Consider the following 23,682-nt stretch of genomic DNA (forward strand, 5'->3'; position numbering starts at 1 on the left):
TAATGTCAGTTAGTTTACAATCTATTACAACGTGTAGTTAAAGTTATTAGACATTTAAGAAGTTAACAAAATTAATATAGCTAAACTCAGGCGGTGGTGGGTCTGATTCCCACTAGGAATGTAGGTTTATTTGTATTTTTACCAATATTCCTTTTTGATCTCATTGTCTCTCCTTGCGGATCTCGCCACCATAATTGGTATTTCAGAGAGCCCGTAAAGCTGTCGATCTCGGTTGTAGGGAATCCGCCAACCGCCGCCGTAGTGAAGCAACGTGGTGGATTAAGCTTTGATCCTTCATCTACATGGAGAAAGATGATTATGCCCAGCTGTGGGAAATTACAGGTTGAATAAAACTATCAAGCAATAGAAACTTTCAATTAATTCAGAGGCTGACTGAATAATAAAGGCGGCTTAAAAGGTTTGTCGATAGGTAATTAAATTGGTTCTTCTAATTGTATGACAATTTTTTTTATTATAAGTATTGTCTTTAAAAAATGAAAATAGTACAAAAAGCACTTAGTCTTACAGTAGTTACAGTGCAGTGCCGAGATATTGTATGCATCATATTACGTAATGCAAAAACAAAACGTCGTTTCAATATTAGTAAATGTCAATGTCAGAATTTCAATATGGCGAAACAGGATTTACGTCAAGTTAGAAGACTGGGAAGTGATAATCATTATTTGTAGTTTTCATAAATTATACACTTGTTTGTAAATAATATAACACAAAACAAAACACTCGTGTTAATCTAGCAAACTCAAGTAAAGACGATATCTTTCGCTGCTATATGAAATGTTGATAACTCTTAAAACAATAATAAATACATGAAAATGTTAAATTTCATTATATATATGATGATTTAGTGTTCGTGTTACGTCAACATTAGGGAAGATGAGGATATAATACCTACTGCAAACACGTCGCTAATTGTTAGGGCTATGATTCACGAGGTTGCAGGTTACGAGAATGCGTAATTGAGTTTTTTAAGTGGACGATAACAGCGGTGTTGACTTATCTGTTAGGAATCCGGTAGTGTATAATTCGATGAAATGATCGAGAGTGTGTCGCGTCGCGCCTTCAGCAGCTCCAGCGGTACATACAACGTTCGCGCCTCGGAGCTAGCGCGAGAACGCAAGCTAAACATCTTTAACGTTACTGTAGTTTTCTTGGACGATACACAGCAATCTTTTCAAATTGAGGTATGTCCAAATCATTTCATATAATATAAAAATATTGTGTGATTTTCTTATAAATATTAAAAATGTTATTGAAATAATTATTTTATATTACTGTTAATAGAGAGATTTCTTTCAAAAAAAGTAACTATTTTCTTTTATATATATTCTTCATTATTTTTGGTGCTTAGTGATTTAAGTGCAATTATATTGAATTTCTCAATTATTTTAGTACATTTTTTGGGAATATCTAGAGTTATACCCTAGAACCTAGATTTTTCGTAAACTAGTAAAATTCAGGTAAATTATGTGAATAGGAGAGAGTACAAAAAAAATCTAAAGGGTTATAACCCTTTTTATCTTTTGCTTGAGGAATATTCTACTTAATAATTGTGAAAAAGTATGTGTGTAAAGTACTTTTGAGTTGTAACTCAAAAGTGTTTTCATAAATTACCTTTAAACTTAAATATTTGCCAAAAAAAAACTTAAACATATATTGAAAGAGCGTGTTTTACTCTACAAAAGAAAATACTCAAATTGAACCTAGCCCACTTAGTTCAAGAACAAGAATTTTTTGAGACCTTGTTTTCTTTCACCTGTAAAATGATAATTTTCGACTTGTATCACTTGTCGCAGGAGGCACAGATATATATTTACATTACTGGTTTGATTCGAATACCTCTAAGGCATTTGCCTTAATAACTATAAATAATTTGGAAATTGGATCATAGTTCCTATTATGTTAAGTCAGAATAATTTTAAATGAAAATGTACCAAATATAGGTTATTGTGCTTATTAGAATTAAAATAATGGCTTAATATTACTTATAGAAAAAGGCAAAAGGGAGTGTGCTACTTGAGCATGTGTTTCAACACTTGGAACTCGTGGAAAAAGACTACTTTGGTTTGCAATTCACAGAAAATGGATCACCTCCCAATGCGACAAATACTGAAATAACGGTAATTTATATTTTTATATAATTTTCTGAAAAATAATGTCTGTCTGCTCTTAAGCAGGAATAATACTGTCATTATATATTATAGATAATGGACTAATATTTTCAATATTGTTTATTATTAGAAAAAACTACTATTTATTAATATAAAGAAATTACAAGTAATTATGATAAGCAGTAAAACAAAAAATGATAAACAGTTGTATAGTGCACTGCACATAAAACACCCATTTCTAAAGACAATAAGTAGTCAATAAAGGCAAAGTTTGGAATAATTTTAGTAAAAAAGAAACTTCCTAAAATGACAATAAACTCCTATTCTTTCCTAATAAAAAATTACCCTATTGTACCTATAAGGATTACCTCCTAATCAGTCAGTAATCAGTAATTACAAGTGTCATAGTCACTACAGCTTATCAATGTCAAAATTCACTGCAATTATTATCATTTAGACTAAACAAGAGTGACTCATTACTTGACCCCTAAGTGAAACCATATGACTTATAATGCTTCACTGAATAGTAAGTTTTCTTGTTTCTATATTTTATTGTTTGTACTGTCCATTGTGAGTCATTCAGGTATGTTTTTTTTTTTTTTTGTTTTTAACTATTTGTATAATAATCTTGTTATAAAACAGAAATGGGTGTCTTTCTAAATATTTTATGGTAAATAAATTTGAAGTCTTCTGATTCATATTTTTTGTACTATGCGTGGATATGATATTCAAGTTTCTAATTGAAAATAATACATGAAAACATTGCATGTTTCAATCATAAATTATACAGTTTTTGCTGACCTAAGTTTGTTGTAAATGCATTCACATGCAATGTTTAGTACAAGATTTTTTTTTAATGTATTTATCATTATTTGTTACTTTTTTAAAATTAAATTACCATATTTTCGCTGTTGCTGTGTGGCTACGGCACTAAAGAATTTAGCCACCCCCTCTCTTCCCGTGGGTGTCGTAAGAGGCGACTAAGGGATAACAAGGTTCCACAACCACCTTGGAACTTAAGAAGCCGACCGATGGCGGGATAACCATCCAACTGCTGGCTTTGAAATACACAGGCCGAAGACGGGCAGCAGCGTCTTCGGTGCGACAAAGCCAGTACTGCGGTCACCAACCCGCCTGCCCAGCGTGGTGACTATGGGCAAAACACACGAGTTCACGTTATTTTTGGCGTAAACTTGTGGAGGCCTATGTCCAGCAGTGGACTGTATAGGCTGTAATGATGATTTTCGCTGTACCCTTTTCGTCGATTAAAATATAGCTTATGTCACTTAGTGATAATATAGTATTTATGGTGAAAGAATTTTGAAATCAATTGTGTCATTTTTGAGTTTATTTTATACAAACGTTTTAAAATTCAAACCTTTTCTGCTTATAATATTGGTACAGCTTATTATTTTTATTTTATTTCAGCGTTGGCTAGATGCTGGTAAATCGGTCAAGAAACAAGTTGGTGTCAATGCTCAGTTTTGGTTGGCAGTACGTTTTTACCCCCCTGAACCTTGTCGTTTATCAGAAGAGTTCACGAGATATCTCCTGTGTTTGCAATTGAGAAAGCTATTACTTGATGGTAGAATGTCAGCTCCGAAGAACACTGCTCTTTTGTTGGCTTCATTTACTGTACAAGGTAAATTTTGACTATTGGGTAAATTTTTTGTTAATTGCATTACGAAAGTAGGTACAATGTCAAGATATGATATTGAAAGTTTATGGATTATAGTGTTCGTAATATCATAATTTAATATTTTAATTTATAGTTTTAAGTATGGAAATAAATTAACACACATTAAGATAAGTTTTAATTGTCACAATAGTACTTTATGTGAATATGATTGATATGATTGTAGTAAATCATACATATCGCACCTTCGGTGGAACAAGGGCTCAACTCCACTTTTTGTAATTTTACAGGAGAGCCATTTTAAAGTTTTTTTTACATTCCGAGTCGTATTATTCGTCTTTGTACTGCTTCAAAGTGTTTGTTCTTTGTATGAAATACGACCTATTTATTTGTGAATATGGCCATGTAGTTTGCAAGTGCCAAATATTTTTTGTTAATTACTATTAATATTTTTTTCAAAATAAGGTGTACATTTATGCCTTTGTTCCACCAACATTTAAATCGTTTTGTAATTATGACCATATTTATCGTTCGTGTTTTGAAGATTTTGAAAAATAGAAACTAGTTTATTTGTTGCAAAAAATGTTTTATTTTATAATTAAACATCTTTTTTAGGAACTTCTGTTGAAAAATCTTAAAAAACTCTAGCGAAACTCTTTGGAACTTGCCTTTAAAATTAGCGTCAATATTAACGTTATAAAATCTTTGTCCATAGTAATCAGTCCGTTTTTACTTTACTCTTACAAATTAAACTCACTTACTAACTCCACTTAAATAAATCAAAACTAACAAACATAAAACTACAAACAATCTTCATAGTTATTGTTGTACAGACCACTTTGGCATTTTACAGTAAATATTTAACAAAAAAAAAAAAAAAACGATAAAAAGAAAACGTATGTAAGAAACTAAAATAATAATAGCAACTATGCTTTCATAGAAAACAAATGAATAACGTAGCACGAGATCTATCCCTTAAAAAGGCATCTGTAATTTCACCCCATCTCATCCCGTGGGTATCGTAAGAGGCGATAGAGGAAAAACCACTAGAGGGTGGGCAGCAGCGCCTTCTAAGCACAGCCTAGCAAGCGTGGCGATTACGCCAAATCCCCCTAAATGGCAGACACGACAAAAAATTGTCCCCCAGTCCCCGGCGGCCCCGCTAGTCCTGGCTACGGTGGAGGCCTAGATAACGGCGGGGCAGGAGGCTATAATCTCCGGCAGAAGCCAGGCCACCACACCCAACGACGAGACTTGGCCCTGGCAACATATAACGCTAGGACGCTGCGGACCGACGCGAAGCTCATTGAGTTGAAAGAAGCTCTCAGCAGGTTGAGCTGGGATATTATAGGCTTATCTGAGGTCCGGAGAGAGAGAAAGGACTCGATGTCTCAAGTCTGGCAACCTGCTGTACTATCGGGAGGGCGACCAACAGTCCCAGGGTGGTGTCAGGTTCCTCGTCCGCAAGGTTCTCGTCAACAACATCGACGTCGTCAGGAGAGTGTCGAGCAGGGTGGCGTACCTTATACTCAGAATATCCAAGCGGTATTCGCTAAAGGTCATACAGGTTTACGCACCGACCTGGACACATCCATATAACGAAGTGGAAGCTATGTATGAGGAAATCTCTACAGTCATACATAGCTCTACATGCCACTACACTACTGTGATGGGGGACTTCAATGCGAAGCTAAGCAGACGATGCGGTGATAAGTTGTGAGTGGAGCAATTTGGATACGAGCAACGGAACTCCCGGGACTGGTTACTGACTGACTTCATGAAGAAGAAGGGACTCTTTATAATGAACTCCTTCTCCAGGAAGCCGGAACGGCGCAAAAGGACCTGGTTGAGTCCCGACGGCACCGTCAGGAACGAGATAGATTTTATCATGTCGACGGATAAGCACATATTTAGTGATGTCTCAATGATCAATGCTGTGAAAACAGGAAGTGATCACCGACTTGTCCGAGGCACATTGAATATCGATGTCAAGTTTGAGAGGGGTCGGCTTATAGGGTCTGCGCTCCGACCTGCGCCTGCTCAGATTCAAAACCCCGAGAGCTTTCAACTCGAACTCCAAAATCGGTTTGGCCTGTCGCCTGGCCGACTGCGTAGATGTGGACGAGCTCCACGACGGGCTGGTGGAAATTGCCCGTGCGGTGGTGTCTAAGTTCTTCAAGACCCGCTGCCAAAAAAAAAGAACCAACGCAGGACCGATCGTCGTCGAAAGCATTAGGGGAGGCTTATGCTCAGCAGTGGGCGTCCATGAGCTGGTATGATGATGATGATGATGATTTTTTTATTTTGGTGGTCTTCAATGATGGCTGGGATGCTATCAATTTGAGGCACATGCATTTCTTCGATATTCTGAATGTCTTTGTCATCATTTAACATCATCAAAACTTTTCGACTTCGGGATCCCATTTTTCCCTGAAAATTTAACTGTATAACTTAGAATAAAGCTTCAGAGTTTAAACAGCAACACCATTTTAAAATTAAAAAAAAAATTATTTGTCAACTATTATGTGTAACTACTCAGAGTTAGAAAGGAATTCGGTATGAGAAAGTATAAATTGTTTTTATGCCTATTTTATAAAACATGTATTGGAATAACAACGCCACATTTGTTCATAACACTATAAAATAATAAAAATGTTGGAAGCACAAAGTCACAAATGTTGCAATGGCTTTGTCTCTCCAAACATTTGCTCACGAAAAAGGCATAAGTGTGGTAAATATGACTTTGTCTCTCCAGGAATATCAAATATCAAAAGGCATATTTACCTTCGCGGCTTTGGCGCTCCAAGATAAAAACATTGCGCGCGGGGGCAACGGCGCAACTGACCAATAAGACGATGTCGCGCCAAAACGCCCACCAATTCGATCCAAAATGACAAAGACACTATTGCCGTGTAGGGACTTTTAAAGTGAATCTAATGGGAGTCTTTGTCCCAGTGTGTCCAGAAGTGTTTTTTGGGCATTTCTGCATATTTAACTCATTTTACGATTTTTTGTAAGATACGCCCTTGTTCCACCGAAGGTGCGATATAACTAATTTGTACGATTTTATTTTTGTGTTACCCACACATTAGGAATTCTAAACTTTTTTTTTTAAATATCATATCAAAAATGTAACTTACTCATACATATAACTTTTTTTTACACACTAATCAAAAATTTAATAATAAGATTATTGCTACATAATAAAAGTAGAGAGGGTACTGTTTATTTATAATTAATTATAAATCAATTATTTACCTTATATGTATACAAATTACATTTTGGTTTCCACACACACAGGTTGCCTAGAAGAGATCGCTCTGTTAGTGATCAGTTGTATAATAAGACCATCGGTTGTATACTAAGCTTATACTATATACTTATGATTTATGCTGTACAATGAAGCATATGTCATTTATTCATTCATGTTTTACAGCGGAATTAGGAGATTATAATGGAACAGAACACCAACCAAACTATTTGTCTGAATTATGTTTATTACCAAAACAAACCGCAGAAGATGAGAGGCGTATAAAAGAATTACATAAGTTGCATAAAGGACAGTCACCCGCTGACGCAGAGGCTAATTTTCTAGAACATGCGAAACGTTTAGACTGTTATGGTGTGGAATCGCATCCTGCAAAGGTGATGGATTATTTGTATAGATTGTGATATTAATTTATTTTTTTAGAATTATTTTTCATTTGTATTTTCAAAGACAAGAAACTAGTCTTGTGACAATGTGTGGTTTTTGTATTTAAATTATATTGTAAAATACAGACAAAATCATTCGAATTATAGGTAAATCAGTTATAATAACAACAATAATAATTTTATGCTAAATTTCTTTCATAACTTAATAATAATACATTAATCAAAATTACTTTTGTTTTATTGAATTAAAATTGGATATCTTGAGGTAAATTCTATTTAATTATTAAAAGAAAAAACATTATAATTTTTGATAATAAGTTAGACACAAAAAATACAATTTAGAGCTAATATTGTTTTAGTAAATTTAAAAAAACTTTCAAAATAAAGTCATCATTTCTTTATTCTAAAAATGTTTAAGTAGTGAATACTCATTTTAATTGGTAATTTTTTCAGGATTATAATGGAAAAGACATACTGATTGGGGTAACGTCAATCGGTATAGTCGTATTTCAGAACAATATCAGAGTGAACACATTTTCTTGGAGCAAAATTGTCAAGATTTCTTTCAAGAAGAAGCAGTTCTTTATTCAGCTGAAACGAGAACCAGTAAGCTAATTTTACAGTATATACAACTCATAGGATCTCACTTCTCACGGCTATTTATTAAGGTAGTAGAAAGGGTTTTTCCAGCTCATTAAACAAATAACTTGTAAATCGAAGTTATTCCATAGATTTTTACCAAAAAAAACATACAAATGACTACACAGACATAGTACCGACAGAGTCTATTCTTTAATTTCTTATTTAAAATAGAACAATAAAACACTAAAACGCTTTACATAATCAAAAGGTCTAGTTTAAGTGCCTTTTCTAGTAGACCAATATCTTCAAGCCAATTAAGCAAAGGACAATATAAAAAGTAATAGTACTGTACGTGGGTGTATATCATTATAATTATTTATAATATTGGTAAAATTCTAAAAAGAAGACAATAATGTTACATGCTTTAATGTCTTGTAATTAAAACATATTCCTAACTCTTCTGTAAATTTTTTATTAGTCTAATTGCTTCTACTTTCTCTAAAATGAGTAGTTTTCATATCAATATTTTATGTTATGACGTTTAATCTTTCATTTAAAAGTTATCAAGTTGTTTATAGATATATATGTATTTGTATATATTTCTGTTACATAATATATTTGCGCCACATCCTACACTCCCTGTGTTTATTCCTCTGCCCAAAGGTTGCCTGGAAGATATCGCTGTTTTAGCGATAAAGCCGCCTGATGTATTTTGTATTTTATTGTATTGTTGTGGACTCGGTTTTCCGCATTTAGACACCAAGGTGGTCCGTTATGCGTGAAAAGAGCCTGATGCAACTTCTATTTTCTTATATCATCTGTACTATTGTTAAAACTTTGTATTGGTGGAGAAAAGTGTGAATAAATAAATAAATGTAGTCTTTAAAATATACTCACTTGATAATATTTTTAAATTAATAAATAGTTTCATCCTTAACATTTTTCATACAGTCAGAATCCTACGACACAGTGCTGGGTTTCAACATGCGTTCAGGGCGTGCAGCGAAGGCCCTTTGGCGTTGTAGCGTTGAGAGACATGGGTTCTTCCGTTTAAGGGCCCCTCGACGACGACCCTTATTGGGGGCCCTGGGCGCCCTAGCGGGGGTCACTGCCCCCACTGTGGCGAGGACTGAAACGCAGGCTTTGGAAGATGCGAGACGATCTCGATCGAGTAATAGGAATTTTGTTCGGTAATATTTCATTGTCTTTTGTTTGTATGAATAAAATATTTATTTTAAAATTATTTTAAAATTTTCTTGGTGATTTAATTTTAGAAATGATTGTATAAATTTTAAGAAAGTAAGCTTAGCTATGCCTTTTGAATTTTAATTGGCCTATTGACTTTTAATTGGTCAAGGGTCGTGGCTAACTAAGCTAACGATCACTTATCATTCAGTGATCAGTGACGATTCATTATTGCATAACATAGCATAGCTGCTTTACTGCAGAGACAAAAAAAAATTATTGACATTTTTTTTTAAATTTAGAATAGAGTTCATTGAAAATTAACTTCTGTTCACAAATCAGGTTATGAAATCGTAATATCGCTATTAATTTTAAAAATAGAACATAATATCGATGTCAAAATTACTTCTAAATCCCATTTTGAAATTTCAGCCGTAGCAGTTCCCGTACCCGCGAACGATCAAATGGGGCTTCGCCGGCACAGAGCGCCGGGGCGGCGCGGGGGGCGCGTGTCACCGCCCACGAGGAGCCCCCGCCCCGCGCCGCCTGGGGGGACGCCCTCGACAACGAGAGAGACGAGTGAGTTGATGCATTTTATTTTCAAAATCATTTGCGGCGAGCGCGAGGTCTGAGTCAATGCGTTCCATTTTCAAAATAATTTGAGGCGAGCGCGACGTGTGTGTGGATACGTTCCATTTTCAAAATCATTTGTGGCGAGCGCGACGTATAAGTTGATGCGTTCCATTTTCGAAATATTTCATAATGAAGTTTTTGTTTTCGGTTTTTCGTAATTATTTAACATTGTTGTATTTTATTTGAATTTGGTATTTCAAGTGAAGTGAATCACGAAAAAATGACGAAACTGACGGCAAACGGGATGACAAATGTTTAAATTGGTGCTGTCTTTTTTCCGTAGAAAGATATGTTTTATGGAAAAACTTTAATAATATTTTTTTCGTTTTTAATTATGAAATTTACTTTGTGGAGATCGTTTGTACATAAAGTTATAATGGGTCTCGAGATTATTTCTCATGATTTTGAATTTTTTTAGAGACTCAAGAAAAGTAAATAAAGTAATAATAAAAAAATCGAATAGGAGCAATGTGCATTTGTCTTAATTTAACCTTTTTTTTTTGTTCAATAGCAGTGACGGTGGTTTCTTAGAACGAGCTCTCCGCGTACCGCTCACGTATGTAGACGAATCTGAGTCTGAATCGGCGCCGGAAAGAGGGGAAGATGGCGATACCGGCGACGGTGATGGTGATGGTGATGGTGGTAAGTCATAATATAAATATGAAACTACTAATATTTTAAATATTAACGTTTGTGAGATGGGTAGCAGTTTATTATTAATTTGAGACCAACACACAGACAATATTTTAGCACAAAATTAATGGTCTAAAATCCGGTTATATTTAAAAAAAAATCGGGTCATAAACGAAACGTGTAGTTTTTTTTTTTTTTTTTTGATCTTTCTCCAACACGGAGAAAGAGGCCTATGGCCAGCAGTGAGATGTTACAGGCTGAATGTGTGTATGTATAATAATAAACGCTTGGGTCGCAGTGTCCGAGGCGGAGGGCGCGGTGGCGGTGCGGCTGTCGGCGGGCGCGGACGGGCGCTTCGGGTTCAACGTGCGCGGCGGCGGCGGCGCGCCCGTGCTCGTGTCGCGCGTCGCGCCGCGCACGCGCGCGCAGCTACAGGAGGGCGACCAGGTCACGACGCGCACCTGCTTAGCGACTCTAAACCTTATACCTTATATATTAAGGCTCACGCTCGTTTTTCATGCGTATGTAAAGCGATCAGTGACGTCACACACTTGTTTAGCGAGTCTAAACCTTATACCTCATATATTAAGGCTCACGCTCGTTATTCATGCGTATGTAAAGCGATCAAGTAAGTTCACACACTTGTTTAGCGACTCTAAGCCTTATACCTTATATATTAAGGCTCACGCTCGTCGTTGTTCATGCGTATGTAAAGCTATCAGGCGACTTCACACACTTGTTTAGCGACTCTAAGCCTTATACCTTATACATTAAGGCCCACACTCGTAGCCATTCATGTGTGCCTGCTTGAAAGCGATCAGGTGACATCACACCGCATACGACTATGCGTTGCTATTCATAGACTATCGCGTTATTATTTATCTTCAACCTCTTATTATTCATAGACTAGGGCGTTAACGCTGCGTGCATTTACATTGCTTTCTAATTTGTTGTCGCGCATATGCAAGAGGGCTACCAGATGACGTCACACGACCCTAATTTGTGATGACTTTAGGGCCATTACGTGACGTAACAAGTGACAATACTCTATTCTTTGGCTGGCGTCAATGCGAATGTATTACGAAATGTGATCATATTTTATTTCTAATGTTCTTAGCTTTTTACGGAATAGTTTGGCACTATTGAAAGCTATTGGCGCCGGACCCCGCGTTGACGCAACGGTCACAGTCATGCATTGTACCTGTTGCGCTGGCGGTTGCGGGTTCGATCCCCGCACATGACAAACATTTGTATTGGCGATACAGATGTTTGCCGTGATCTGGGTGATTGTGCATCCTTCTCCTACATGGGGAAAGAGGCCTATACCCAGCAGTGGGATATTACAGGCTGAAGCGTATTAAAAGCCATTAACTCTAAAGAATAGGTAAAAATATAGAAAACATTAAAGTATAAATAATTAAATATAATCTAAAAAAAAAAAAAAAAATAATCATTGTTATAAGCGTATTACTCGAGAGAGACTAATCGTGATTTTATTGATTCTTAAGGAATAAAAAATTAAGAAACGAGCAAAAAAATTTTAAAATTTTAACAAATTAAACATTTTTTTTAATTTTGCACATTAACTAACGTGCTAAACAGTGCAAAGTATGCTGGGTTAGCAAACTTTTTATAAAACTTAAAAAAATTGGTTGTCTGTAAAGTTGGTTTACGGACGATAGTTTAACGTGACAACGTCATAACAAAACGTCTCCTCGGACGTACAGTCCAATCGAGTGATAGTATATTCTATATACTATCACTGAGTGTAACGGGACAACGAGCGTAACGCAACGAGTCATCCTTTTTCGTGCATGACGCTGTCGTTCATCGATTAGACGTTGTCACCTCAAAATGTTTTCAAAGAACATAAATTGCTCGAGAGCTAAGTCATTTACCTTTAATTTATTCCACAGGTCATATCAATAAACGGTAAAGATGTGGATGAAATGACGCACGAGGAGGTCGTCCAAATGATTAGAAATACGAAAGGCGTTCTGACTTTACTAGTGAAACCTAATGGTAAGTTGAAGATTGTTTTTGTAGTAAATCTGTTAATAACGTAATACTTGTATGTCCTGAGTGAGTTTGAGTGGTAGAGTGAGTAGTTGTTAAGTTGAGTTTGAATGAGTTTGTTGTATTATTCCTTTTTATTTGAACACAAATCAAATTTATCGAAAACTATTAGTATAGTAAAACAATGCTATTTAAAAGGGATTAATTTATCCGAGTATACATATTTATAATGGTGTAATCATATATCAAATAAATAAATCTTCTGTGTGTGTTTCGACATGGAGGAAGTGGCCTATTCCCAGCAATGTGATAGATTGAATTAATCAAACAAGCAACATTATATTTACATTTTACGACACGTTAACAAAGCGGTCATATGACAAACATTTGTAATGGTCATATAGATTGTTGTAGTCTCAGCGTATGTGCTTGTGTATTGTGTTTTCGAATCCTCGACACAGGAGAAAATCGTACTGGATGCCATTAGGTGTATAGTGTTTATTTTATATTTATTTATTTCAGCGGTTTACGACGCAGAGGAAACTGGGCCAGAAGAACCGGCGGTTTGTTTCGTACCCATAGGGTCGGGCAAGTTCGAAGGCGATGCTTTGGAACAGTCCATGCTTTTACTGGGTGATGGACTGGCAAGCGGAGCCGCTTTGAGACAGTACGATACTCTACTGAGACGTTTAGCTGATGAGAGCTCCTCAGTCTCCAAACTGCCCCAGAACGTTAATAAGAACAGATACAGGGATATAGCGCCTTGTAAGTATTCTGAAAAAGTATTTCTAAGTTTTTAGGATATCCAAAAATGCCAATTTTCCGTCAATTTCAAAACTGATTTCTTTTAGAAGGTTTATTACAAGATTGTGGACACAAATATTCATCCGTCTTATCCTTAAAGCCTAGAGGGACTAATTGTATGTTTCATAATAATTAATTGTGATCGATTTAAAGGAAACCTTTAGAACAGTCCAACCTCCCACAACTTTCCTGGTTTTGATTGAAAATAACGAAATTAAGCAGGAATAATAAAAAAGTTTTTCCATTACCTTTAATAATTTAAAGTGTTATCTGGAATTTCTATAAGTACATTCATTTTAACACAATTATTTTTATAGATGATTCAACACGTGTGATATTAAAAAATGGACCGACTGGCGACTACATAAACGCATCGTACATAAACATGGAAATACCCAATTCAGATCTAGTACTGACATACATCGCTACTCAAGGTAATATTGTAGTATTGTTTAATATTTAATACATTTTAAGCTATACATTGTTTTAACGATGATAGTTGATATACCGTAACCTAATAGTATTTGATCATTCATATTTTTTCTTATATCTTTGCAATTACCTCGACTATAACAAAAAAAAAAAAAAAATTATAGTTGTTTACTTTCCTTAAAATGATAATTTAATATACTTTTACGTATGATTTTGGCTAGAAATTTATTTAAATAAAACCTTTTTGTGCATTTTAGGTCCCTTAGCATCAACAGTTGGTGATTTCTGGCAGATGGTTTGGGAAAGCGAGAGTAGTTTAATAGTTATGTTAACAGTGTTAGTAGAACGGGGTCGAGCGAAATGTCACCAATATTGGCCCAAAGTTGGAACCACACCTTTGAAAGCCACCAGTACTCTTTCCGTCCTTACGAATAGCGAACAAAACTTTGGTCATTACATCAGAAGAGAGATGACAATAAAGGTGAGCATAATATATATTGATTTGCATTTGATTACTAATGTGTTAATAGTGTTGGTTAAATGAAATCGCGTCAGGTGTCTTTAACACTACCAAAATCCCAAAGTTAGTACAAAAACATCAAAAGGAGATAATGAGGATAGTATTGTATCAAGTTTTGGGTATAAGTTCAAAGTTGGAATGTATGTTGTAGATTTTGGTTATTTCAAGAATAGTTCTTGCGTCTTCGGTGCGACAAAGCCAGCCCTGCGGTCACCAACCCGCCTGCCCAGCGTGGTGACTATGGGCAACACACATGAGTTCAGGCCATTGTTGGCGCTAACTTGTGGAGGCCTATGTCCAGCAGTAGACTGTATTAGGCTAAAGTGAGTGATAAACGGCGTGGCTAACAAGCGTACGGTTCACCTGATGGTAAGCGATTACCGTAGCTTATAGACGCCTGCAACACCAGAAGCATCGCAAGCGCGTTGCCGACCCAATCCCCAATACCCCCAGGAGTAATTAGAGATCAAATGTATTAATTTCTCGTTAAACGCGAACTAACCATAAATAACCTTTTCGGATTTTATCGCGGCTTATTAAGTTAGGGAGGACGCTCCTCCCTCTCCACTGTCCATTGGGCATTAAAAAAACTCAATGAACCGCGATATAACCTGAAACAGTTGTTTCATTATAATAAGTCATGAATATAAATAAGAAAGGCTTTATCATTAGTACTGTTGACGCGGCAGGAGAGCTCGAGCGGCGCCAGTCGCGCGGTGTGGCAGCTGCAGTACGCGGCCTGGCCGGACCACGGCGTGCCGGACGACGCGCCCGCCTTCGTCGCCTTCACGCGCCTGTGCGCGCGCCTGCGGGCCCGGCGCGACGGTAACTACCCTGTGTGCTCATTGCGGTGTGGCAGCTGCAGTACCGGGCTGGCCGGACAGTAACTACCCTGTGTGCGCATTGCGGTGTGGCAGCTGCAGTAGCGGGCTGGCCGGACCACGGCGTGCCGGACGACGCGCCCGCCTTCGTCGCCTTCACGCGCCTGTGCGCGCGCCTGCGGGCCCGGCGCGACGGTAACTACCCTGTGTGCTCATTGCGGTGTGGCAGCTGCAGTACCGGGCTGGCCGGACAGTAACTACCCTGTGTGCTCATTGCGGTGTGGCAGCTGCAGTACCGGGCTGGCCGGACCACGGCGTGCCGGACGACGCGCCCGCCTTCGTCGCCTTCACGCGCCTGTGCGCGCGCCTGCGGGCCCGGCGCGACGGTAACTACCCTGTGTGCTCATTGCGGTGTGGCAGCTGCAGTACCGGGCTGGCCGGACCACGGCGTGCCGGACGACGCGCCCGCCTTCGTCGCCTTCACGCGCCTGTGCGCGCGCCTGCGGGCCCGGCGCGACGGTAACTACCCTGTGTGCTCATTGCGGTGTGGCAGCTGCAGTACCGGGCTGGCCGGACAGTAACTACCCTGTGTGCTCATTGCGGTGTGGCAGCTGCAGTACCGGGCTGGCCGGACAGTAACTACCCTGTGTGCTCATTGCGGTGTGGCAGCTGCAGTACCGGGCTGGCCGGACAGTAACTACCCTGTGTGCTCATTGCGGTGTGGCAGCTGCAGTACCGGGCTGGCCGGACAGTAACTACCCTGTGTGCTCATTGCGGTGTGGCAGCTGCAGTACCGGGCTGGCCGGACCACGGCGTGCCGGACGACGCGCCCGCCTTCGTCGCCTTCACGCGCCTGTGCGCGCGCCTGCGGGCCCGGCGCGACGGTAACTACCCTGTGTGCTCATTGCGGTGTGGCAGCTGCAGTACCGGGCTGGCCGGACAGTAACTACCCTGTGTGCTCATTGCGGTGTGGCAGCTGCAGTACCGGGCTGGCCGGACAGTAACTACCCTGTGTGCTCATTGCGGTGTGGCAGCTGCAGTACCGGGCTGGCCGGACCACGGCGTGCCGGACGACGCGCCCGCCTTCGTCGCCTTCACGCGCCTGTGCGCGCGCCTGCGGGCCCGGCGCGACGGTAACTACCCTGTGTGCTCATTGCGGTGTGGCAGCTGCAGTACCGGGCTGGCCGGACAGTAACTACCCTGTGTGCTCATTGCGGTGTGGCAGCTGCAGTACCGGGCTGGCCGGACCACGGCGTGCCGGACGACGCGCCCGCCTTCGTCGCCTTCACGCGCCTGTGCGCGCGCCTGCGGGCCCGGCGCGACGGTAACTACCCTGTGTGCTCATTGCGGTGTGGCAGCTGCAGTACCGGGCTGGCCGGACGGTAACTACCCTGTGTGCTCATTGCGGTGTGGCAGCTGCAGTACCGGGCTGGCCGGACAGTAACTACCCTGTGTGCTCATTGCGGTGTGGCAGCTGCAGTACCGGGCTGGCCGGACAGTAACTACCCTGTGTGCTCATTGCGGTGTGGCAGCTGAAGTACCGGGCTGGCCGGACAGTAACTACCCTGTGTGCTCATTGCGGTGTGGCAGCTGCAGTACCGGGCTGGCCGGACAGTAACTACCCTGTGTGCTCATTGCGGTGTGGCAGCTGCAGTACCGGGCTGGCCGGACCACGGCGTGCCGGACGACGCGCCCGCCTTCGTCGCCTTCACGCGCCTGTGCGCGCGCCTGCGGGCCCGGCGCGACGGTAACTACCCTGTGTGCTCATTGCGGTGTGGCAGCTGAAGTACCGGGCTGGCCGGACAGTAACTACCCTGTGTGCTCATTGCGGTGTGGCAGCTGCAGTACCGGGCTGGCCGGACAGTAACTACCCTGTGTGCTCATTGCGGTGTGGCAGCTGCAGTACCGGGCTGGCCGGACCACGGCGTGCCGGACGACGCGCCCGCCTTCGTCGCCTTCACGCGCCTGTGCGCGCGCCTGCGGGCCCGGCGCGACGGTAACTACCCTGTGTGCTCATTGCGGTGTGGCAGCTGCAGTACCGGGCTGGCCGGACAGTAACTACCCTGTGTGCTCATTGCGGTGTGGCAGCTGCAGTACCGGGCTGGCCGGACAGTAACTACCCTGTGTGCTCATTGCGGTGTGGCAGCTGCAGTACCGGGCTGGCCGGACCACGGCGTGCCGGACGACGCGCCCGCCTTCGTCGCCTTCACGCGCCTGTGCGCGCGCCTGCGGGCCCGGCGCGACGGTAACTACCCTGTGTGCTCATTGCGGTGTGGCAGCTGCAGTACCGGGCTGGCCGGACCACGGCGTGCCGGCCGACGCGCCCGCCTTCGTCGCCTTCACGCGCCTGTGCGCGCGCCTGCGGGCCCGGCGCGACGGTAACTACCCTGTGTGCTCATTGCGGTGTGGCAGCTGCAGTACCGGGCTGGCCGGACCACGGCGTGCCGGACGACGCGCCCGCCTTCGTCGCCTTCACGCGCCTGTGCGCGCGCCTGCGGGCCCGGCGCGACGGTAACTACCCTGTGTGCTCATTGCGGTGTGGCAGCTGCAGTACCGGGCTGGCCGGACCACGGCGTGCCGGACGACGCGCCCGCCTTCGTCGCCTTCACGCGCCTGTGCGCGCGCCTGCGGGCCCGGCGCGACGGTAACTACCCTGTGTGCTCATTGCGGTGTGGCAGCTGCAGTACCGGGCTGGCCGGACAGTAACTACCCTGTGTGCTCATTGCGGTGTGGCAGCTGCAGTACCGGGCTGGCCGGACAGTAACTACCCTGTGTGCTCATTGCGGTGTGGCAGCTGCAGTACCGGGCTGGCCGGACCGTAACTACCCTGTGTGCTCATTGCGGTGTGGCAGCTGCAGTACCGGGCTGGCCGGACAGTAACTACCCTGTGTGCTCATTGCGGTGTGGCAGCTGCAGTACCGGGCTGGCCGGACAGTAACTACCCTGTGTGCTCATTGCGGTGTGGCAGCTGCAGTACCGGGCTGGCCGGACCACGGCGTGCCGGACGACGCGCCCGCCTTCGTCGCCTTCACGCGCCTGTGCGCGCGCCTGCGGGCCCGGCGCGACGGTAACTACCCTGTGTGCTCATTGCGGTGTGGCAGCTGCAGTACCGGGCTGGCCGGACAGTAACTACCCTGTGTGCTCATTGCGGTGTGGCAGCTGCAGTACCGGGCTGGCCGGACAGTAACTACCCTGTGTGCTCATTGCGGTGTGGCAGCTGCAGTACCGGGCTGGCCGGACCACGGCGTGCCGGACGACGCGCCCGCCTTCGTCGCCTTCACGCGCCTGTGCGCGCGCCTGCGGGCCCGGCGCGACGGTAACTACCCTGTGTGCTCATTGCGGTGTGGCAGCTGCAGTACCGGGCTGGCCGGACAGTAACTACCCTGTGTGCTCATTGCGGTGTGGCAGCTGCAGTACCGGGCTGGCCGGACAGTAACTACCCTGTGTGCTCATTGCGGTGTGGCAGCTGCAGTACCGGGCTGGCCGGACAGTAACTACCCTGTGTGCTCATTGCGGTGTGGCAGCTGCAGTACCGGGCTGGCCGGACAGTAACTACCCTGTGTGCTCATTGCGGTGTGGCAGCTGCAGTACCGGGCTGGCCGGACCACGGCGTGCCGGACGACGCGCCCGCCTTCGTCGCCTTCACGCGCCTGTGCGCGCGCCTGCGGGCCCGGCGCGACGGTAACTACCCTGTGTGCTCATTGCGGTGTGGCAGCTGCAGTACCGGGCTGGCCGGACAGTAACTACCCTGTGTGCTCATTGCGGTGTGGCAGCTGCAGTACCGGGCTGGCCGGACAGTAACTACCCTGTGTGCTCATTGCGGTGTGGCAGCTGCAGTACCGGGCTGGCCGGACAGTAACTACCCTGTGTGCTCATTGCGGTGTGGCAGCTGCAGTACCGGGCTGGCCGGACCACGGCGTGCCGGACGACGCGTCCGCCTTCGTCGCCTTCACGCGCCTGTGCGCGCGCCTGCGGGCCCGGCGCGACGGTAACTACCCTGTGTGCTCATTGCGGTGTGGCAGCTGCAGTACCGGGCTGGCCGGACAGTAACTACCCTGTGTGCTCATTGCGGTGTGGCAGCTGCAGTACCGGGCTGGCCGGACAGTAACTACCCTGTGTGCTCATTGCGGTGTGGCAGCTGCAGTACCGGGCTGGCCGGACCACGGCGTGCCGGACGACGCGCCCGCCTTCGTCGCCTTCACGCGCCTGTGCGCGCGCCTGCGGGCCCGGCGCGACGGTAACTACCCTGTGTGCTCATTGCGGTGCTCATCGCAGTTCGTTCGGTGAACGAGAACCTGAGGTAGGGCACCGCAGGAAACTTCCTGCTCAAAATATGGAGCAGCCCGACTGGGGTAGCACCTTGACCTTATAGAAGATCGCAGCTAAATAATACTGCTTTCAAGCAGTGTTGTGTTCGTGTTGGCGAGTAAGGTGACCAGAGCTTCTGGAAAATTGGGGATAAGGTCGGCAACGCGCTTGCGTTGCTTCTAGTGTTGCAGGCGTCTATAAGCTACAGTTATCGCTTACCATCAGATGAGCCGTATGCTTATTTGCCAAACCAGTAATATAAAAAAATGAATTAAAAAAATATCTAAAACCTATCTTTCTTACAGTTATACCAACAACGGTCGAAGAACAGAACAGTGAAGAGGAACGAGTACTGGACCCTCCTATGATAGTACATTGTTCAGCGGGGGTGGGCAGAACTGGTGCCCTTATATTGGCAGAAACCGCTCTAGAACTATTAGCAAGGAGACAGCCCTTGTATCCCTTGGATTTAGTGAGGGCTATGAGGACTCAGAGACCCATGTGTATACAGAATGCTGTGAGTATAAATTGTCTATTTATGGTCCCAAATTTTAACTGATTTCTCACATCGTTTTTGTTCTACAGTGTAACAATATATTACAATTTCCTTGTGTTTATTTTTAATATTAGTCTTAAAATGGTTAGAGTTTCTATTGGACAGAAAAATACACTTAAATTTCAGTAATAAGGATTTGCATGCAATCTGTGGTTATATTCTGTGGGTAAGCTTTTTGTGTCAAAAATTTCACCCTCGATCTGTGACTCATATATTTTTTCTAACAAGATATATTTATGGTTCTTTGTAGTTCAAACCACTACATATACACCAGCAATAATTAAACACTCTTGAAAAATAAATTGAAACCAAGTTTATCTGAAATTTTAATGATCCCAATTTTGCTTAAATACTATTTTTAACTATTTATTTTACATTTTTTTTTCTTGAACCCTGAATGTTTATTTTATGATAGACAGACGACTTAATTGTCTAAAGCGCATGCTGTAACTACCTTTAAGAGGAATTATATATATAATACCTAAGCATATATCTCATTAAAATTTATTTACATGTAATTCTATTGATGGTTCTTATTAAATAAAAAAATGTGTATTTTCTTACCACAGAGTCAATACAAGTTCGTATGTGAGAGCATACAAGCGGCTTATGCTATGGGACTCACCGACCCATCCAACTGATGACCAAGCATTCCCTACGGGGAATTTTATGATACACTAGCTCATATATGTACTAAGGTAACTTCGGTATTCTATTGCAAACCCGTCTATTAACTATAACTGTGTATAAAAATATATTCTTCTGTATGATATTCTAGAAGTTTCCATACAGAGCAGCCATATAACCACAGCCAGTGCCTGTAAATAGTGAAGCAAAGTGTTAAGTAAAATGTAAATGGTTATATCGTGCTCAATCGAAACAGGATTTTACCGATAATTGTCTAAAGTCATTAAAAATCAACATATTTGTAAGTTCTCAATATCATACTATGTTTGAATACGTAAAACCTATATAGGCGCCACTTCTAGATAAATTCTACAGCGTGTTGTGTCACCAGTTTTGTAAATATTTGAGAACTAACTAAAGAATTAAATGTTTAGTTTAATCATACAATACTTTTGTAGTATTATTATTTTTACAATTGCTGCAAAGTTTCAATTGAATAAAATGATTTTATTACATACTGTAATATTTATATCGAAATATGTATTAACTCTTTATAAAATCTGTAAAAATATTTAATTTAATAATTTAACCAATAGCTTACGATCATTGTTAAAAACGGATAAAATGGGTATTAAACGAAGAAAAAAAAACAACAATACATTTTGTATTAATTCTCAGTTTTATCAAATTTTAAATGCACATACATCATACACGTATATTATTTTGTATGTAATAAAATTTTATTATGACTTACAATAAACTAAAAACAATAAATTATAAGCCCCGTTTAAAATTACATTATTAAAAAGTCTTAAATAAAAATAATTTTGTGCAATTTGTATAATTGTAATAATGACTGTAATAATACCGATACGTATTTTATTTAATAAGATATGATAAACTCGAATAAAATAGATAACGAAAAAACATATCAATGTTAAAATAAAATTTATGTTAATTTATTTTCGTTAATTCTTTTATTTATTTTTAGACATATTCGATTTACTAAACTAGATACACTAAGTAGGTATTTCTTGCCTTCACAACGAATTTAATTTCTGTAATTATTTTCTAATTGTATTGTATGGACCTGTCTGTGTGAATCCTCGAAGGACCAAAAAACTGTATGGTACAGTCTATGGTTGAGTGAGAGACGACATGTGAGGGAAGGTTATGAGGAAACCAAACCCAATGAAAGTCGATCTAACACTGTCTACCCCAATAATCAGTCTGGAAAGAGCTCCAATAACATTTGATTGATTGATTGATTGATTTTCAACGGGCTGTTCTCCGCAACTCGACGACTTAGTGCGCCTATTTTGCGTGGTAGGCTGGGGGCTTCATTCATGCCAGCCTAGCTCCTTGAGGAAGCCTAGCAGACCCCTTGCGTTGCCGACGACTTCCCGGAGCGACCTCGGTGTCCCGAGGTGTATCGCCCTGTAGTTCGCCACACTACCGCATTCCAGCAGGATGTGTGTGGCCGTTTCTTCTGCCTCCATGCACGCTCTGCATAGGGGGCTGTCTGTAACACCTAAGTTGTGTAAGTGTTTGTTGAGCAAGGCATGTCCGGTAACAGCCCCGACCAGTAGTCGGAGCTGGGCTCTCCCATAGCCGCGAAGTTTGCGGGACAATCCTGGGTTGATCGTCGGAAGAGCTTCCTTGGTCTGCCTGCAGGTGGTTAGGTTTGTCCAATATTCTTGGTGCATTACCTTGGTGTTGTGTCGCAGCTGGCTGCGCAGCCATCCGAAAGGCAGAGGTAGAATGGGTTCGGGTCCGTAGACCCTCATCTCCGATCCATTCCTCGCCAGTCGGTCAGCCGCGTCGTTGCCTCGCGATCCACTGTGGCCCTTTATCCATTGGAGGATAATGGTGTTTGTTTCACTTACCCTCGTCAGAGCTCGATGGCACTCGTATATTAGCCCCGATGTCATGGTGTCGCTCTGTAGGGCTTGCAGGACCGATCTGCTATCGGAAAGAATACGGATTGGAAAACCCTGTACCTCTCTAGCCGTGATCGCTGTTGCAGCCATTATGATTCCCATACATTCCGCCTGAAAGACGGTGTTGTGGATTCCCAATGGCGATGACATGTTGATATTCAGGTCTTCTGAGTAAACCCCAGAACCTGTACCTGTTGATGTTTTCGACCCGTCTGTGAAGATTCTCAGCTCCTTGGGGTTGATGCCTTCCCCTGGGTCTTCATGTAATTGTATTCTATATTTTTTGTCGAATACATACTGTTTGGGTATTCTGTCGGTGACCGCTTCGATGAGCGGTTCCCTGTTCGCCAGTTCTCCAAGTATACCTGTATGTGTTACTTTTACGTTTCTCCATAGGTTTAGCTTCCTGAGTCTTACCGCGGCCGCTCCCGCCTCCTGTTGGATAAACAGATGCAGCGGCGGCAAGTTCAGTAGGGCTTCCAGGGCCGCAGTCGGGGTGGTCCTCATGCAGCCCGTAGTCGCCATGCAAGCTAACCTTTGAAGTCGTTGTAGCTTTGCTTCGCCGGTGATTAGTTTGGTTCTCGGCCACCAAACCACTGCGCCATAGCTGATAATTGGCCTGATGACGGACTGGTACAGCCACAGAGTGATTTTCGGGGATAAACCCCATCTTTTACCTATCATTCTGCGGCACTGCCAGAAGGCTATTGTGGCCTTGTCAATCTTGCTGTTGAGATGGCTGCTCCAGTTCAGTTTGCTATCTAGAATGATTCCTAGATACTTCACCTCCGAGCTGAACTGCAGCTCCGTTCCGAACAGTCTAGGGGGATTGTAGTTCCCCAGTAGTCGTTTGTTAGTGAACATTACCTGTTCCGTCTTTCTGGGATTGACGGTAAGTTCGTTGTCTATGCACCATCTCTCCACAATCCGTAGCGCCTGTTGTGTAACATTACACACGGTACTGCTGACTCTGCCGCTAATTAGAATGGCAATATCGTCAGCATACCCGATCGTGAAGTAGTTGTGCTGGTTCAGTCTGGTTATAAGGTCATTCACCACCACGTTCCACAGTAGTGGGGAGAGCACCCCTCCCTGTGGACATCCTTTAACCACCAGTGCATGTTGTGTCCCAGATGATGTAAGTCTGATGACTCTTACTGAGCATGTTACCTATCCAGTCAACCATTACCGGGTGTACACCGTGCT

General features: G+C 42.7%; 1 protein-coding gene and 1 long non-coding RNA gene across 2 annotated transcripts; one reads left to right on the forward strand and one right to left on the reverse strand.

Moving 5' to 3' along the window:
* LOC123656581 lies at nucleotides 1-1,060 on the reverse strand. Its single transcript, XR_006743563.1, has 2 exons — nucleotides 910-1,060; nucleotides 1-326 (listed from the first exon to the last, which is right to left on the reverse strand). It is a non-coding gene; the product is annotated as an uncharacterized LOC123656581 (long non-coding RNA).
* Nucleotides 927-21,194, forward strand: LOC123656579 (tyrosine-protein phosphatase non-receptor type 4). Its single transcript, XM_045592250.1, has 16 exons — nucleotides 927-1,202; nucleotides 2,010-2,138; nucleotides 3,558-3,771; nucleotides 7,202-7,410; nucleotides 7,873-8,025; nucleotides 8,953-9,191; nucleotides 9,619-9,765; nucleotides 10,331-10,458; nucleotides 10,751-10,899; nucleotides 12,369-12,474; nucleotides 12,991-13,233; nucleotides 13,590-13,706; nucleotides 13,962-14,185; nucleotides 14,917-15,049; nucleotides 19,659-19,870; nucleotides 20,479-21,194. Exons 1-16 carry the CDS (start codon nucleotides 1,053-1,055, stop codon nucleotides 20,548-20,550), a joined length of 2,625 nt encoding a protein of 874 aa, XP_045448206.1. The 5' UTR covers nucleotides 927-1,052; the 3' UTR covers nucleotides 20,551-21,194.
* Nucleotides 21,195-23,682: the final 2,488 nt, after the last annotated feature.

This window comes from Melitaea cinxia, chromosome 9 (assembly GCF_905220565.1).
Source record: "Melitaea cinxia chromosome 9, ilMelCinx1.1, whole genome shotgun sequence".
Taxonomy (NCBI): domain Eukaryota; kingdom Metazoa; phylum Arthropoda; class Insecta; order Lepidoptera; family Nymphalidae; genus Melitaea; species Melitaea cinxia.

Coding starts and splice junctions, on each gene's coding strand:
- LOC123656579 (XM_045592250.1), top strand. CDS start 1,053: ATGATCGAGAGTGTGTCGCGTCGCGCCTTCAGCAGCTCCAGCGGTACA. Junction 10,459..10,750: donor CGGTGATGGTGATGGTGATG/GTGGTAAGTCAT, acceptor CTTGGGTCGCAG/TGTCCGAGGCGGAGGGCGCG. Junction 12,475..12,990: donor TTTACTAGTGAAACCTAATG/GTAAGTTGAAGA, acceptor TATTTATTTCAG/CGGTTTACGACGCAGAGGAA.